General features: G+C 54.3%; 1 protein-coding gene across 1 annotated transcript in view; it reads left to right on the top strand.

Moving 5' to 3' along the window:
* Positions 1 to 16,219, top strand: part of SCUBE1 (signal peptide, CUB domain and EGF like domain containing 1) — a 195,611-nt gene that overhangs the window by 165,625 nt on the left and 13,767 nt on the right. Inside the window, exons 18-24 of the mRNA XM_089921601.1 lie at positions 1,518 to 1,634; positions 3,141 to 3,263; positions 12,486 to 12,605; positions 12,956 to 13,070; positions 13,974 to 14,155; positions 14,939 to 15,076; positions 15,794 to 15,997. Coding sequence (XP_089777727.1) covers positions 1,518 to 1,634; positions 3,141 to 3,263; positions 12,486 to 12,605; positions 12,956 to 13,070; positions 13,974 to 14,155; positions 14,939 to 15,076; positions 15,794 to 15,997 — 999 coding nt within the window. The remainder of the gene's footprint in view (positions 1 to 1,517; positions 1,635 to 3,140; positions 3,264 to 12,485; positions 12,606 to 12,955; positions 13,071 to 13,973; positions 14,156 to 14,938; positions 15,077 to 15,793; positions 15,998 to 16,219) is intronic.

Here is a 16,219-nt window from a genome sequence, read left to right as displayed (position 1 = left end):
GGGTCCAGGGCCAGCCTGTCCCGGGGCTCAGCACGTGACCTGAGCCCATCGCTTCCCCTCCCTGGGCTCGGCCTCCGCCTCGCTGCTCGGGCGACCTGGCCCTGTCTTCCTCTCAGGGCACAGGGGCCCTCTGGGAGCACAACACCCGTCCAGGTTCCAATCAAGGCTCCTCTGCACTTTGACTTTGTCTCTCCGTCTGCCTTGCCGCGTTCTGTGGAGGGCTGAGGGAGGGCCCTTGGCTTTGCATCTCCAGCTGCCCTGGAAGAGGGGCGGGCAGCAGCGGCCGCGGAGGAGGCGATGGCGGGACTGCTCCGGGCTCTGGCTGAGTCTCCTCCCCCCTCTTCCTGACTCAGCTCTGCAAGGCCCTGGGACTCCGGCCCACCCCTGCTCCAGCACGGCCCCTGGGTCCCCAGCTCCAGCAGGCACTCAGGGCCCCTGGGATGGGGACCCCAGACACCTCCCCAGCCCCCCTGAGCTCCACACAATCCCTGAGGATCCAGTGCTGTCACCTCCCAGCCTTTGCCCAGGGTGCCCTTCCCCCACTCTCATTCCTTCATTCCAGGCTAGCCCCATCCTTCAGGGTCTAGCCCAGGTGCCACAGCACCAAGAGACCTTCCCAGATCCACCCCCAGGAGGAATTACATCTTCCTTTGAGCATCCACAGTGATTCCTTCCTCGTGCTAGTGTTATTACAAACATATATGTTATGAGTGCGTCTGTAGTCATGTGAGCAAATGTATTCAAAGAATAAATTCCAGCTGCAGTGCCCATGGAGAGGCAGGTCAGTGTCTGCCTTGCCCTCGGGACCCCCATCAACTGTCCCATGGGGGCCACCCTGCTCAGAACTCACGGCCAGGATAAATTTGTCTCCTGCAAACACGTAGTTCATTTCCTCCTTTCCAGCAACAAGCACTCTGTGGCCCTCCCTCGTTCCCTTTTTACCCTGGCCGCCAGGGTGGTCAGAATCAAATGTCACATACTATCAAGGCTACTTTGTTATTCCTCATGGGTAGCATCATCCCTACCCCCATCCCCCTTTCTGTCTGTGCTGTTTTCCCCATTTTCTCCAGAGACATCTTGGGGTGATGGGGGAACACACTTTGGTCGGCATTCAAGTGGTCTGTTTTCATGTCCCAGTTCAGCCCCTTCCTCAGGCAAGCCCGTTAGTTTCCTGCAGGTGTGGATTAAATACCTACCCTAATCACACTGGAATGGGAGATATCAAAATGGCAGGGATTCGTAATAATCCCTTCTACTCAAAATATTTCTACCCTGCCCACCTCCAGAAAAGATGTGAGACAGCTTCTCACCCAGACACATGAGGCTAACGGAGACGGAATGGAAAATTGGGCAGCGACACGAAGTCTGACGTTTGCTGTGCGTCGGCTGTGCGCTGAGCCTGGGGCCCCAGGGCTGTCGGGCACAGAGGTCTGTTGAGTGACTGAGCGAGGGGCAGGCCGTGCCATCCACCACACCCTGAACCTCCTCCCAAATTTTGTCTCCCTGTGACCACACAGACATCGACGAGTGCTCCTTCGAGCGGACCTGTGACCACATCTGCGTCAACTCCCCGGGCAGTTTCCAGTGCCTGTGCCGCCGCGGCTACACGCTCTATGGGACAACCCACTGCGGAGGTCTGCAGCTCGCCCGCCAGGGCCACCTCCCCCCAGAGGCACGCGCCCGGCCGCACGGCCACCTGCACTGCACCCCACACCCCGACCTTGACCTTGACTCTGATGGGCCTGGGAGGGACTGGTGGGCAGAGGGGCTCAGCCAAGGGTAAGGCAGGAGGGTGGGGGGATGGGCAGCAAGCATCCACTGGGTGCCAGGCCTCAGCCAGGCTGTGGACACGGGCCTGGAAACAGCAGTTTCTGGGGAACCCCAGTCCGGAAGGGAGGATGGCTGCACAGAGGATCCCACCAACAGTTCATTCCAGTGGAGGGGGTAACAACAGAGAAGGGCAGAGGGTGGGGACAATGGGGGGATCCTAAAAGAGGAGTGTTTGGGTCACGGTGGGGGAAGCATGCCAGAGGGGTCAGCGTGTGCAAAAGCACTGAGGCAGAGGGAGCACAGAGGGACTGAGAGGCAGCCAGTGGGGCTAGAGTCCCATGAGGGAAGGGGCACACGGTGGGAGGTGCAGACAGAGGGGACACAGGGCTTTGTGAGCCCCAGGGGACTTGTGGCTTTATTCCCAGTGCAATGAGAAGCCATTGGAGGGTTTATGCAGGGATGTGACGGGCTCAAGTTCACGTAACGAGATCCCTCCAGCTGCCACGTTTTTAGGAGGGTGGAACCCAGGGCACCAGTGGGGACACGGCTCCAGGCATGGGAGTGAGAGCTACTGGAGCCTGGTCAGGGTGGGGAGGGATGGGGAGAGAGGGAAGGTTCTAGATGCCTTTAGGTGCCACGGATGATGGGACATGGGGATGTACAGGCTTGGGGGGTGAAGCTGGCGGGGGTGTCAAGAATGGCCCTGAGGTCCCTGGTGTCTCTCCCTTTCCTTTGACCTGGTGGTAGCCACAATTTCTCTGCTGGGCAGCTGTGAAGTTTAGGTGGGCTCAGGCACAGCTGGTGCTAGGAGCGTGGCTCGTGGGGTGAGCTGCAGATTCTTCTGGAGGGACTCCCAAAAACCTGGGCACCAGCTTCTGTACACAGGTCTTTGGCCCAAAAGAAGGCGGGGCCTCAGGGGAGACTTCCTGCACCCAGGTGCCTGTTGTGCAGGAGGGAAACTGGCTGGGAAGGGCACATCCGAAGTCCCACAGTGAGATACGGCCTCAGGACCCCGGGGCCGGTGCTGGTCATTCCGGCCCCACAAGACCTGACTGCAACTTTATTTTGTGCCATTTCTCTGCCCTCCCCCAAGTCTGGGCTCAGCTGCCCAAGTTCAGCAAACCACTGAGGTTCCTGGAGGGGGGGGATGTGTGTTGGTGTCTGCGGGAACCCTGTGTGTGTGCAAGCTTGTGTGTGTGTCGTGTGCAACCACATGTCTGCATCCAGTGACAATATCAGGCTGGGGTCAGGGTCAGGGGATTCTCGGCCCTCCTGTCCTGGGTGGGTCCTGCCCTGCCAGCCCCAAGGGTGTGGCCTCGGCTGGACCGTCCAGCCCCCCCTCCTGCCCTTACGCCTACCTGTGCTTCCAGATGTGGACGAGTGCAGCATGAACAACGGGAGCTGCGACCAGGGCTGCGTCAACACCAAGGGCAGCTACGAATGCGTCTGCCCCCCAGGGAGGCGCCTCCACTGGAACCAGAAGGACTGCGTGGGTGAGTGCCCTGGGGCGAGACATCGCGAGCACCCCTGAGAAGGGCCTGGGTGCCAGCTCCTCCGCTGGTGCCTGGATGGCTGGGGCTCTTGGGCAGGTGCTCTCTGCTGGTGGGATACGGCTGATGGGAATGAGGGCTGACAGAAGAAGAGGGGATGCAGCGGGGAGAGCACGCTTGGAGGCGCAGAAACGGCTTGGGGCGGGGGCACGGGGAACACGGAGGTGGAGACCTGGGGGTCAGCGTGTGCGGCCAGAGCTGTGGACTCAGGAGGAGCTGACACTTAGAAGCAGCAGAGCGCGGAGGCCTCAGCAGCCCCAGCTCCCCTTGTCCTGCCAAGGAAGCTGGTGGGAGGGGAGGGGTGGCTACACGGGGTGCAGCAGCAGCAGAGCCTGGACTGGGGAGCGCCTGGGTCTTTGTACACCCGCCACTGGCCTGGCAAGGGGCGGGCCTCCTAGAGAGCTCAGGGCTCATGCGCCCTCTGCTGCTGAGCTCTGGGGCCTTGGGGCACCTCTCGGCTGAGTGCTGGACAGTCCACATTCACTGGTTCCATAAACACTGCTGTATCCCCGGCACCTAGAACAGGCCCGGCAACCATAGACACTCAGTGAAGGATTTGTTGAATGAATGAATGAAAGTATCAGAGAATGGATACCATCACTTAGTAACCCGAGGTCAGACAGCTGAATTTATTGCTTACTTAAGTAAGAATTGCTATGCTGCTCCGGCAGTCTGGTTGAGCAAAGCAAACCGCTGGCTTTGCCTAGAGTTTGGGGGGAGAGCTCGTGCGGAGTTGTGCCGGTTAAAGGCGGGTGATATCAGTCCCAGCAGCATGTCTTTGCGGGGCGCTGTGGGAGACTGGGCTCACACCAGCCTCAGAAGCCTGATCGCTGAGTGAACTGGCCCAGAGCTGGCTGCTTTCCACGCCCACACCCTTCAGTTAGCTTTCCGAGGTGTGTCCACTGATTGTTAGGGTCACATGAGGTCTGGTATTTACTGCTGGCCAGAGCTATCGGGTACAGGCTTTCTCTAGGGATATGAGGACATGTTTCTTTGTTTGTTTGTTAATTCTCAGTCCCCTTTTTGGTCGTCCCTCCTCAGTCAGAGCTGCAGGAGAGGCCACCAGGGCCTGTCCAGATCTTCACCACTGCCACCAAACCAGCCTCTGTGAAGGGTCATCGGTGGAGACCAGATTGTCAGGTCACAGTCAGTCGGGGAGGTTTCATCCCGTTTTTGTCTCTGAGCCATTTGCTGGGACTACACGCGAAAGCAGTTGTTATTCTAGACGGTAGATGTGGAAGGATGAGACAGACAAGTGTGACTGCGGGTATTACCAGAAGGTGATGGAAGCAAGGCCCTCGAGAACCATGGTAGATGTGGAAGGATGAGACAGACAAGTGTGACTGCGGGTATTACCAGAAGGTGCTGGAAGCAAGGCCCTCGAGAACCATGATTTAAGGGTTCCCAGGGCTGACCAGGAGAACCGGTCCCACCTGCTCCCTAAGTCCACAGTATGCAGGTTGCTCTCTCATGTAGCCTTGGAGTAGACTGTTCCACCTCACCTGTACTGTAAATCCAGGTTCAGAATGAAGCGTCAGCAGGGCCACAAACTCCCCTGGTTGCCCAGAAGATCCAAGGTCGTGCTATTATCTATAACTACTTGCACTAGGCAGTCAGAGTGTTTTGTCCTGCCCCCCGCGCCACGCCCTAGGCTGTATTATTCGCTGTATCACCCTAAGTGAGGGACACATTTTTGATGACCACTAAAGCTGTCCAGTCCCTCTGGTTGGGGCCAAGAGCCTCCACCGTCTGCTTCACCAGGTATTATTATGTCCCTCAGAAGGTGTTCTACCGTTAGATGCTTTGCAAGGAGGCATCGTTCACTGAGGGTCCTGGGGAGTCGTTCACTTGTTACAGTCTCAGAGGCCCACAGGGCAGTTAGCTGAGGTCCTGGGGTGGCACCCATGAATCAGATGTCCATGTGAGACACGGGGTCAACCTCAGTGGAGCTGTAGATGTATTGTCTGTGGGTGGTGTTGTGACGAACAGTCAGATACATTGCAAGGCAGCTGAACTGGTCTCTCCTGATGGGAGGGCATTTTCCTTTTTTATGTACCGCCTACAAAGAGGATCATGATTATGTCCGTGTAACATACTTTATAACATTTTAAAATGTTGGCTTCCCTAGCGATAGCTTGGGAGAACCGATTTAAAGAGTCAGGATGGTAGGGGCTTCCCTGGTGGCTCAGTGGTTAAGAATCCACCTGCTAATGAAGGGGACATGGGTTCGAGCCCTGGTCCGGGAAGATCCCACATGCCGGGGCAACTAAACCGGTGTGCCACAACTACTGAACCTGTGCTCTAGAGCCAGCGAGCCACAACTACTGAGCCCGCATGCCACAACTACTGAAGCCTGAGTGCCACAAGTATTGAAGCCCACGCGCCTAGAGCCCATGCTCTGCAACAAGAGAAGCCACCGCAATGAGAAGCCCGTGCACCGCAACAAAGAGTAGCCCCCACTCGCCGCAACTAGAGAAAGCCTGCGTGCAGCAACAAAGACCCAACGCAGCCAAAAAGTAAATAAATAAATTTATTTAAAAAAAAAAAAAGAATCAGGATGGTGGCTATCACTAGTAAGGCCTAGATCTAGGTGAGTTATTTGTAAGGGAAACATGATAGGGTAAAGCAGAAGTGTACAACCTTAAATGCATAAGGTGGGAAAATGTGATCCGAAGAATGAAGAGCAAAGGTTTGCAAAAGAGCGTGTGGAAATCAGTGGTTACAGACATCTAGGAGAATTTATTCCAGTGGTCTTAGGCACAAGCTCTCTATTCTGTGTAGCCGTCAGCCGGTTCTGAGAATCTCGGGTAACAGTCAATTTCTGTGAACTGTCTGCTTTTGGGGGTTCTCTGAAAAACCTCAGTTTAAGACCTCTAGGGCTTCCCTGGTGGATCAGTGATTAAGAATCCTCCTGCCAATGCAGGGGACACGGGTTCGAGCCCTGGTCCGGGAAGATCCCACATGCCATGGAGTAACTAAGCCCGTGAGCCACAACTACTGAGCCCACATGCCACAACTACTGAAGCCCGCGTGCCTAGAGCCCATGCTCCGCAACAAGAGAAGCCACTGCAATGAGAAGCCCGCGCACCGTAACGAACAGTAGCCCCCCCCACGCCACAACTAGAGAAAGCCCGTGCACAGCAATGAGGACCCAACACAGCCTAAAATAAATAAATAAAGTAAATAAATTTATAAAAAAAAATCTGTAAGTGGTGACTTTACAGTAAGTTCTGAAAAATTCATTTTTGTTTCTTAAGAAAAATTAGGGGTAATAAAGACTGTGATATTTCTGAGTAATTCATGAATAACTCTCCCAGTAAAATGTGTCTGTATGTTACTAAGTAAATAAGTTGGAATATCCCAAATAAGGAGCACAAAATCTAATAATATTTTAGCTCCTATGAGTGCTGTTATTTTTTTCAACAAGAGACTGCTTCAGTTCATCCAGAAAGTAAACATACTATTACTAGAGCGTAATTATAACCCATGAAATCCATCTGGACGCGCTCAAAGTGTCCCTTAGGGCTTGGTTCCAGTGCATGTCCCATCTTTACGCTTTACCCAGGATTCTGAAGGTCACAGCCACACCACGAACTGGCCATTTCCTCTGCCACCCTGGAAAAGCTTCTCACCAACGTTGTCTAATGTCACCACCAGTTTGTCCCTGCAAGGATGGGTTGTCTTAGGAAAGATGTTAGCAAATGTCTGAGTGAGGTGGTCTGGTGGTCCCAGGAGGCCTCTCTGGCTTCACCAGGCATCGTCCTCATGCCTCTTACAACTTGCTCCCCCCGCTTCTTTACAGAGTAGGAAGCCAAACAGTGTGTGTGTGTGATGGAACCCTTGGGCCCCTCTGTCCTTGCCCCAGGACTTCGGCCAGAACAGCCTGTTTCACATGATGATCCGGAAACATTGCCACTGACTTGCACCTCTTCTGCTGTGGGCCTCTGTGCTCCCGTTATGGGCAGGAAACCTCTCTGTTTTCAAAGCGTTCTAAGGTTGACTGCTTCCGCTCATGTGCATATTTACCTTTTATGTTTAGCAATTTAACATGCTAGAGAGAGCCACGGGTGCGGCCCTAGAGCCAACTGCAGCCCCTCCGGGCTTGATTCCGGCCTGGAAGATTATTGCCTGTCCAGCCTGGTACTATCTCTCTTCCTTTTTTTTTTTTTTTTTTAAAGTACTATTTTTTTTTTTTTGGCTGCATTGGGTCTTCGTTGCTGTGTGTGGTTTCTCTCTAGTTGCGGCGAGCAGGGGCCACTCTTTGTTGCGGTGCGGAGCACGGGCTCTAGGCACACCGGCTTCAGTAGTTGTGGCTCGCAGGCTCTAGAGCGCAGGCTCAGTAGTTGCGGCGCACGGGCTTAGTTGCTCCGCGGCATGTGGGATCTTCCCGGACCAGGGCTGGAACCCGTGTCCCCTGCGTTGGCAGGCGGATTCTAAACCCCTGCGCCACCAGGGAAGCCTCCTGTCTCTCTTCTTTTTGTTTTTTGCTCTTACTAACAGCTTTTTTGAGATATAATCACGTGCCACAAAATTCACCCATTTAGTGTACAATTCAGTGTGTTTTAGTAGAATCACAGAGTTATGCAATCACAATCCACTTTAGAGCATTTTCATTACTCCCCAAAGAAACCCCTTGCAGGCACTCCCCATTTTCCCTCAAGACCCCCAGTCCTAGGCAGCTATCATCGACTTTTGCCTTTTATGAATTCGCCTACTCCGGACATTTCATGTACGTGGAATGCAATGTGTGGCCTTCTGTGACTGACATTTCATTTAGCGTAATGTTTTCAAGGTTCACCCACGTTGTAGCATGTGTCAGTGCTTCATTCCTCTTTATTGCTGAGTTACGTTCCACTGTATGGTTATACTGCATTTTGTTTATCCACTCATCAATCGATGGACATTTGGGTAGTTGCCAGTTTTTGGCTATTATGAATAATGCTGTTATGAATATTCATGAGCAAATTTCTGTATGAACGTATGTTTACAATTTTCTTGGGTATATACCTAGGGGTGGAATCGCTGGGTCATATGGTAACCCTGTGTTTAAATTTCGAGGAACTGCCAGACTGTTTTCCAAAGTGGCTGCAGGATTTTCCATTCCCTCCAGCAGAGTGTGTGAGGGCTCCAGCTTCTCCACATCATCACCAGCACTTGTTATTAGCTGACTTTTTGCTTACAGTCACCTTACTGGGTGTAAAATGGTATCTCATTGTGGTTTGTATTTGTAATTCCCTGATGGCTAATAATGTCGAGTATCTTTTCATGTATTTATTGTCCATTTGTATATCTTCTTTGGAGAAATGTCTATTCAGATCCTTTGCCCATTTTTTGATTGGGTTCTTTGTCTTTATTATTCAGGTGTAAGAATTCTTTATATGTTTTAGATACAAGTCCCTTATTAGATATAAGATTTGCAAAGATTGTTTTCTCATTCTGTGAGTTGTCTTTTCACTTTCTTGATGGTGTCTTTTGAATCACGAAAGTTTTTAATTTTCGTAAAGTTCAGTTTATCTCTTTTTTCCTTTGGTTGCCTGTGTTTTTTATGTCACTTCTAAGAAACTGTTCATTGCCTAATCTAAGTTCCCAAAGATAACACCTGTTTTCTTCTAAGAGCTTTATATTTTTAGCTCTTACATTTAGGTCTTTGATCCATTTTGAATTAATTTTATATGTGTGAGACAGGGGTCCAACTTCATTCTTTTGCATGTGGTTCTTCAAGTGTCACAGCATCATTTGTTGAAGAAAATCCGTTCTTTTTCCCCGTAGAATTATCTTCACGTCCTCTTGAAATCAGTTGGCCGTAAATGTATGGATTTGTCTCTGGACTCTCAGTTCTGTCCCGTTGATCTATTTGTTTGTCCTCATACCTATACACCACTGTAGCTTTATAGTGTTTTTAAATCATAAAATGTGAGTCCTCCTACTTTGTTTTTCATATTTCAAGACTGATCTAGCTATTCTCGAACTTCTCTTGAATTTCCATATGGATTTTAGGATCTCTTCATTTTTTAAGATAAGTCCCATCAACAAAACAATATTAAGTTGGGATTTGGTGTAGAGCATCCAAAAGATCTGTTCTGGATATGAACACTTCTGAAGTACAGACACACAGAGGTGAGTCTCTCCTTCAGGAAGGGGTAGGAGAGGGAATTCCCTGGCGGTCCAATGGTTAGGACTCGACACTTTCATGACTGTGGCCCGGGTTCAATCGCTGGTCCGCGAACTAAGACCCCAAAAGCCACGTGGTGCGGCCAAAAAAAACAAGAGGAAGGGGTAGGAGGGTTGCTCAACGGTAGTATGAGAAAGAGAAAGGAGCCAGACACCATGATTAGTTCACTGACAAGCAGAAAAAGTACTGGGTGTTTTCAGGTCACAAGAGGGATCATACTGCATGTGGTACCCTCAGATTGAAACGTGGTTCTGGTACAAGATCTGAAGACGTTTCAACTACTTTATCCAAGGCTGTGATTGCTCTGAGGCAGGAAGGACAAGGCTTGGTCACGGATGCTCCCCGAGTTGTTGAGTTTGTCCCCTGAGAGCCTGGCCTAACCTTTGCATGTTGATACCAAAAAAAAAAATGATTTCTGGCAATCAGGGAAGATTCAGTCTGGACTCTTCCTGAGCTCTCCTCCAATCGTTCTGCTGATGTCGTGGAAACTTTGCCCCAGGGATTCAGTTTTTTGATCATACATAATAGAGGTATATTAAGGTTCCCATCGGCTGTAATCTGAATCATGTGTAGGAGAATTTTCTGAGACTTCTAACAATAACCCCGTAGGTATATTTTAGCTGGCACTTCCGTTTGCAGAGGAGATCCCTCCCCACAATACGTGCAGTGCCTTTGACCTAGAGAAGGGAGGCTTGTTTTCTGACAATGATCCCAAAGGAGCAGTTACAGCCTGGAACTCGGGAAAGAACTGAGGGTTGTTAGAAAGTCCCACTACCTGAGTGGGGTTTTTTTCTTTCTTTTTTTTTGAACATCTTTATTGTAGTATAATTAGTTTACAATGGTGTGTTAGTTTCTGCTTTATAACAAAGTGAATCAGCTATACATATACATATATCCGCATATCCCCTCCCTCCCACCCTCCCTATCCTACCCCTCTAGGTGGTCACAAAGCACCGAGCTGATCTCCCTGTGCTATGCGGCCGCTTCCCACTAGCTATCTATTTTACATTTGGTAGTGGATATGTGTCCATGCCACTCTCTCACTTTGTCCCAGCTTACCCTTCCCCCTCCCCATGTCCTCAAGTCCATTCTCTAGTAAGTCTGCGTCTTTATTCCCGTCCTGCCCCTAGGTTCATCATGACGATTTTTTTTTTTTTTAGATTCCGTATATATGTGTTAGCATATGGTATTTGTTTTTCTCTTTCTGACTTACTTCACTCTGGATGACAGACTCTAGGTCCATCCACCTCACTACAAATAACTCAGTTTCGTTTCCTTTTATGGCTGAGTAATATTCCATTGTATATATGTGCCACATCTTCTTTATCTATTCATCTGTCGATGGATGCTTAGGTTGCTTCCGTGTCCTGGCTGTTGTAAATAGAGCTGCAATGAACATTGTGGTACATGACTCCTTTTGAATTATGGTTTTTACTTGAGTGGTTTTAATAAACCAAAGCAAATCAAGTTCATGTCCCCTCAAGCCTTTTACAAATCCCTGACCCTTTTCAAATATGCTTCTTCTCATCTTCTTGCATATTCTCTCACAACCAGATATACTTACAATAAGGCAAATGTACTTTCTTCCCCTTTTTTTCCTTACTGCCAGTCGATTTGCCTTCCCTCTTGCTTTTTAGGCGACTTTACACTTTTCTCTGAGGGCTTCGATGTCCTAAGGTGGTGAGATGGATGGTTTACACAGCGGAGAGTCAGATCTCATCCGCATGCGAGCTGAGTAAGCTAGCTTGCCCCTGTTCCGTGGGCGCCAGCAGGACTCGTGGGACCCCCGGGTCAGAGTCCAAGAGCCTCATAACTCACAACACAGCCAGCAGCCCCCCAGGTCCCGTCCACCCAGGAGGATGTGCAGACAGGAAATTTGCATCCCGGCTGAAGGACGCCCAGCTTGGGAAACTGACCCCTCGCTTTTGTAGTGAACGGAAGCCAGGCTGCTCTTGTCTGGAGGGAGATGTTACCTCATCCCTAGAAGGTGCTCGCTGTCAACAAAACCCTGAGAAATGGCTCCGGGAAAGACGCATCAGTGCTCTGCATACCCCACGTCCCCACAAGGACGTGCGGGCACGTGCAGGGCCGGGCGCGCACAAGAAAGCTGTGCTTTCCATCTGTAGTTGCTGACAATCCCCTCTAGGAAGTCAGAGGAAGTACAGGGAACTGCTGAGGGCTAACGTCTCCCTTGGAAGGTTGTGGATGGTTGTCCTTCTGTTTCTTAACCAGTGAGAACACGGGTTCTTCAGCGGCCCTTTTGGTTTGTATTATCTGCAGGTGTTTTTGTTCATAGTTTCTTGATCCTTTGGGAACAAAGGCCTTTTGGTCTTGAGTTTGTTTGGGGGCCAGATGTTTCATCTGGAGGGCCATGAGTTTGTTTTCATTTCTAGATTGTGTCCTTTTAAGACGCTTCCTTGAAAATGTTCAGCCACGTGTTTAAGATCATCCAGGCTGGCAGTTCCCCTACTGCAATTGCTTATTCCAGCTGTAAGTCCCCTGTTTCAGCCTGTTCCCTGGGGCGACTCCACATGAGAAACTCTGAAGAGCTCAGTTCTGGACATCGTCAAACACCTAATGGATGTGTCTGGGGGCTGCCCCAGACAGGGCTTCCCAGTGACCCTCCCGTGCTTGGTCACTGCCAAGAAGCCCATGGCCATTTTCAGCTGTTCCTTTCCCCCGATGGGCAGGGACACCTGCTCTGGAGGATCCAGCCCTGCCCTTGGATCGGGGCACAGGGAGTGGACCTTCTCACAGAGAGCCTGGACTGGTGTTGGAGGGAGAAGGGAGCAAACCGCTCCCTGGGCCCAGTGTACCCCTACGTCCAAACGGATGTGGACCCTGCCATCTCCCAGCCCCCTCCCACCAAGACGGTCTGGCCAGGGGACGGACGTGTGGTGGGAGTTCCTGTTGGTCCATGCTCAGGGGCCCTGCCGGCTCCAGAAAGCCATCCCTGGCCCCTCAAGCCCCTCTTGTGTCTTCCTTCTCCTCAGAGACGGGCAAGTGCCTTTCTCGGGCCAAGGCCTCACCCCAGGCCCAGCTGTCCTGCAGCAAGGTGGGCGGTGTGGAAAGCTGCTCCCTCTCTTGCCTGGCCCACACACTCTTCATGCCAGGTAACCCAAGGCTGTCCCCGGGACGGCATGGGGGGCGGGACTCCCTTCCCTGGGATCCAGCCTCTGCTCCCTGCTGTTCTCCAGGAGAGGAGCCCAACCTAGGAATGAGGACCCCCAGCCCTGGTCACTGAGTGACCCTGGGCAGCTGTCCGGTTCTGTGGGGGCCGCAGTGTCCTTCTCAAAAGTGCAGCGGCCCAGCCACTTAGCCTGTAGTCGTGTAGCAGAAACGGACTGACGTGAGGGTCAGTCCTGACCTTCATTGCATTCAGTGACCCCTCCGAGGCCCCCAGGATGTACGGGTGCTGGAAGGGGGGGCACCCAGGCCCACCTCAGCCCTGGCCTCTCTACAGACTCAGACGACAGCTACAGCCTGAGCTGCGGTGTCCCGGGCCTCCAAGGCAAGATGCTACAGAAACGCAACAGCACCGGCTCCAGCACTGGGCCCAGCTGCTCAGGTAGTCCCTGGCCTGTCCACACCACACGCACCTGCGGGACCCCTTGACTTTCCGTCCAGCACCAGGCCAGGGGGAGACAGAGGGGCATGGCCCAGGGAAGGCCTCCTGGCCTGGGGCCTGCCCAGTATGGCTCAGGGTGCCAGGGAGCTAAGAGCAGGGCCAGGACCCAGAAGCAAGCAGGCTGTAAGCTGAGTCCCAGCCCAAGGGCAGTGGACCACGGAAGGGCCCTTCCGGCTCAGGGCCACGGTTCCAGAGTGGTTTAGTGACCCTAAAGTGCTATGGGTCTATGGATCTCAGATTCCATTTCAGTGAAGGGAGTCACATCTGCTTCGGCCACAAGGTTCTAAAAACTCCCAGAGTCGGCACTCCCCTGGGAGACCACCCACCCGCCCCACCGCCCCCCAGGAGTACTGGAGGCACGCACACTCCCATGCACCTCGGGACACAGCCAGCTCCCCTGCCAGCAGGAGGTCGTGCTTCACAGCTTCTCCTGTTCAAGATGCTGGATTCAATGATATGCTTAAGACGTACAGGATGTAATCCTGAGCTTCTGTGACTATAGGACTCTTTGGTCCAAGGGTCTGCTCTGCTCTTGGAAGGAATCAGCGGCTCTGGCATCTGTATCATTGCAAATCCCCTTCCCTTCCTTGCTTCCCTCTCTCGTCCGTGCTGCCCCTTTTCCTGAAAGCACCAGCCGCATAAAGTAGCTCTGGTGATGGGGGAGAAGGCAGGAGCCTTGCCCTTCCTCCTCCACCAACCGCTGGCTGGATGGCCCCTGGGGCGAGCATGACCCCACCGTCCACCCTTGCACCTTTTTCAGGGAGAGAAACAAGGCGGCAGAGGTCCCCACCCACAGCTCCCAGTGGGTTTGTCCCCCTGGCAGCCCCCTCACACTCAGGCACTCCCTCCGCAGCCCCTGGCCCCACCACCTCCCTGCCCAAGGGAGAGGCCGCCACCTGGGGGGATTTGGACTTTCCCCAGGTGCCCCTGCCACCCTCGTCAGGCAGAAGGCCCGGTTCAAGATTCGCGATGCCAAGTGCCACCTGCGGCCCCGAAGCCGGGAGCCGGCAAAGGAGGCCCTGAGGCAGCTGCTGGGTGAGTGGGCCGCCCCGGCACCACCCACACGGGGGCGGGGGAGGCCCCCAGGCCTGGGGCCGGGAGCCCAGCGTCCAGCGGGACTGGGTTTCCAGGGGTAGGGGCCTCTCTTCGTCCTCACCACCGTGGTCCCTTAGCCCCAGGAGCCGCGCCTGGTGGACCATAGACAGTGGTGGTGTCCGTGGGGAAGAAAGCCAGCATTTGAGTGGAAAAGCATCCCTGGGGTCCATCGGCCCGCCTCACTCAGGGTTAAATGAGCTCCCCCAGAGCAAGGGCTTTCTGCGCAGCGTGGTCGTGTCCAAACGGGAGGAACCCCGGGCTCACTCAGCGGCTCTCTCTAGAACGAGGGTGGCCCAGAAGGGTGTTCCAGCCTGGGGGAGAGCCTGGGGGAACGGACCAGGAGGAAAGCATGCCCGCTCTGTTTCCACAAAGATTCCCAAACACCTTAGGGTTCCTCCTCAAACCTGACAAAGCTCGGCACCCAGCAGGCCTAACCTGGGCCAAGCGGCCCTGAGCTGGAGCCGCATGGCTTTGCTAAGGAAGATGCACGAAGTGCCTCACGTGCAGCGGTGTGATGGCCTCGGGAGGGCTGGGTGCAGGGCCTGGCTCAGCCCCCCCAGCCCCTCTTGAGACCTGGCCTTCTCCAGCCTCAGTTTCCCCGTCTGCACATGAACTCTGAGGCAGGGCGGGACCCTGGCCACCAGCAGTCTGTGTGCAGGGTGAGGTAGGACCGTGCTCCCCGCCCCGTGCCACCTTTGCCACAGTGGCCCCTTCCTTGTCCAGAAAACTGCCACGTGACCTTTGTGACCCTCAAGTGTGACTCCTCCAAGAAGAGGCGCCGTGGCCGAAAGTCCCCATCCAAGGAGGTGACCCACATCACTGCAGAGTTCGAGGTTGAGACAAAGATGGAAGAGGCCTCAGGTGGGTGAGGAGTCCCCGCAGGAGGTGCTGAGGGCCTCAGCGAGGACAGAGGACTGGGAAGTCTGCTGGGCATGAAGCCAGGCTCCCACTCAAGCCACGGCTACCGGAGGTGGAGGCCAGCCAGGCAGGCGGGGCACCTGGCAGGGCTCAGGGCCGGGCCCTCAGAGCAGCTGCCCAGCCCAGGGTGGAAGAGGAGGCCCGGGGCCGCGAGAGGAGTGGGGCTGGGGCCCGCAGTGACAGCCACAGGCCTCTCCCCACTGCTCCACGCCCTCACCAGGGCCTGGAAGGGCCCATGCCTGCAGCCTCCCCAGGCTTGGACCGTTGGGCCAAGGACCTGTCTTTGCCAGGTTCCAGCAGGGGCCTTGTGGGATGCTGGCTCGTGTTTCACACCAGCAGTTCCCTCTGGGCTGTAAATGAGAACTGAGGTGAGCTGTGTCCTGGGCAGGGGACGTGTTGCAGTGGCAGAGGCCGGGCTTCTACTCAGATCTGCTGCGGGGCCCTTGAGCGGCTCATACCTCTTGGAGCCTCGGTCTCCTGGAGCCTCAGTCTCCTGCTGGCACACATTCGCAGCAAGGGCGCCTCGGCCCGGGGCCGCTGCGGGAAGGCTCTGAGCAGAGGCGCGGCCCAGCGCAGCGCCTGGCAGGGCAGCCTGGCGGAGAGACAGCTCACAGCGGCGGGGCGGGGGGTCGCGAGCTCGGGTCTCGCCCGCCCCTGCAGACACCTGCGAGGCCGAGTGCGTGCGGAGGCGAGTGGAACAGAGCCTGCAGGCCGCCGTCAAGACTCTGCGCAAGTCCGTCAGCCGGCAGCACTTCTCCGTCCAGGTCGCAGGCACTGAGTACGAGGTGGCCCAGCGGCCGGCCAAGGCCCTGGAGGGCCAGGGGACGTGTGGCACAGGCCAGGTGCTGCAGGACGGCAAATGCGGTGAGTCCCTGCCCTCAGCCACTCCAGTGTCGCCCTGCAGACTTTCTCTGTCCTTCCTTCCGTGTGGGCCCAGGTAAAGAGCCCACGGGAGACAGACACGTCAGGCCAGGACAGGGGGAGACAAGGAGGCCTGCCGGGGAGAAGTGCCGTAGCACTTAGACATGACGGCTGGCATTAAAGAGTGTTCCCCTGGCGCCGGGACCGAGTATACGTGTGACCCTG

The sequence above is a fragment of the Delphinapterus leucas genome, chromosome 11 (assembly GCF_059928025.1).
Source record: "Delphinapterus leucas isolate spDelLeu-1000000601 "Yukka" chromosome 11, BTC_Dleu_Yukka2, whole genome shotgun sequence".
Taxonomy (NCBI): Eukaryota; Metazoa; Chordata; class Mammalia; order Artiodactyla; family Monodontidae; genus Delphinapterus; species Delphinapterus leucas.
This window is presented reverse-complemented; position numbering and strand designations above follow the sequence as displayed.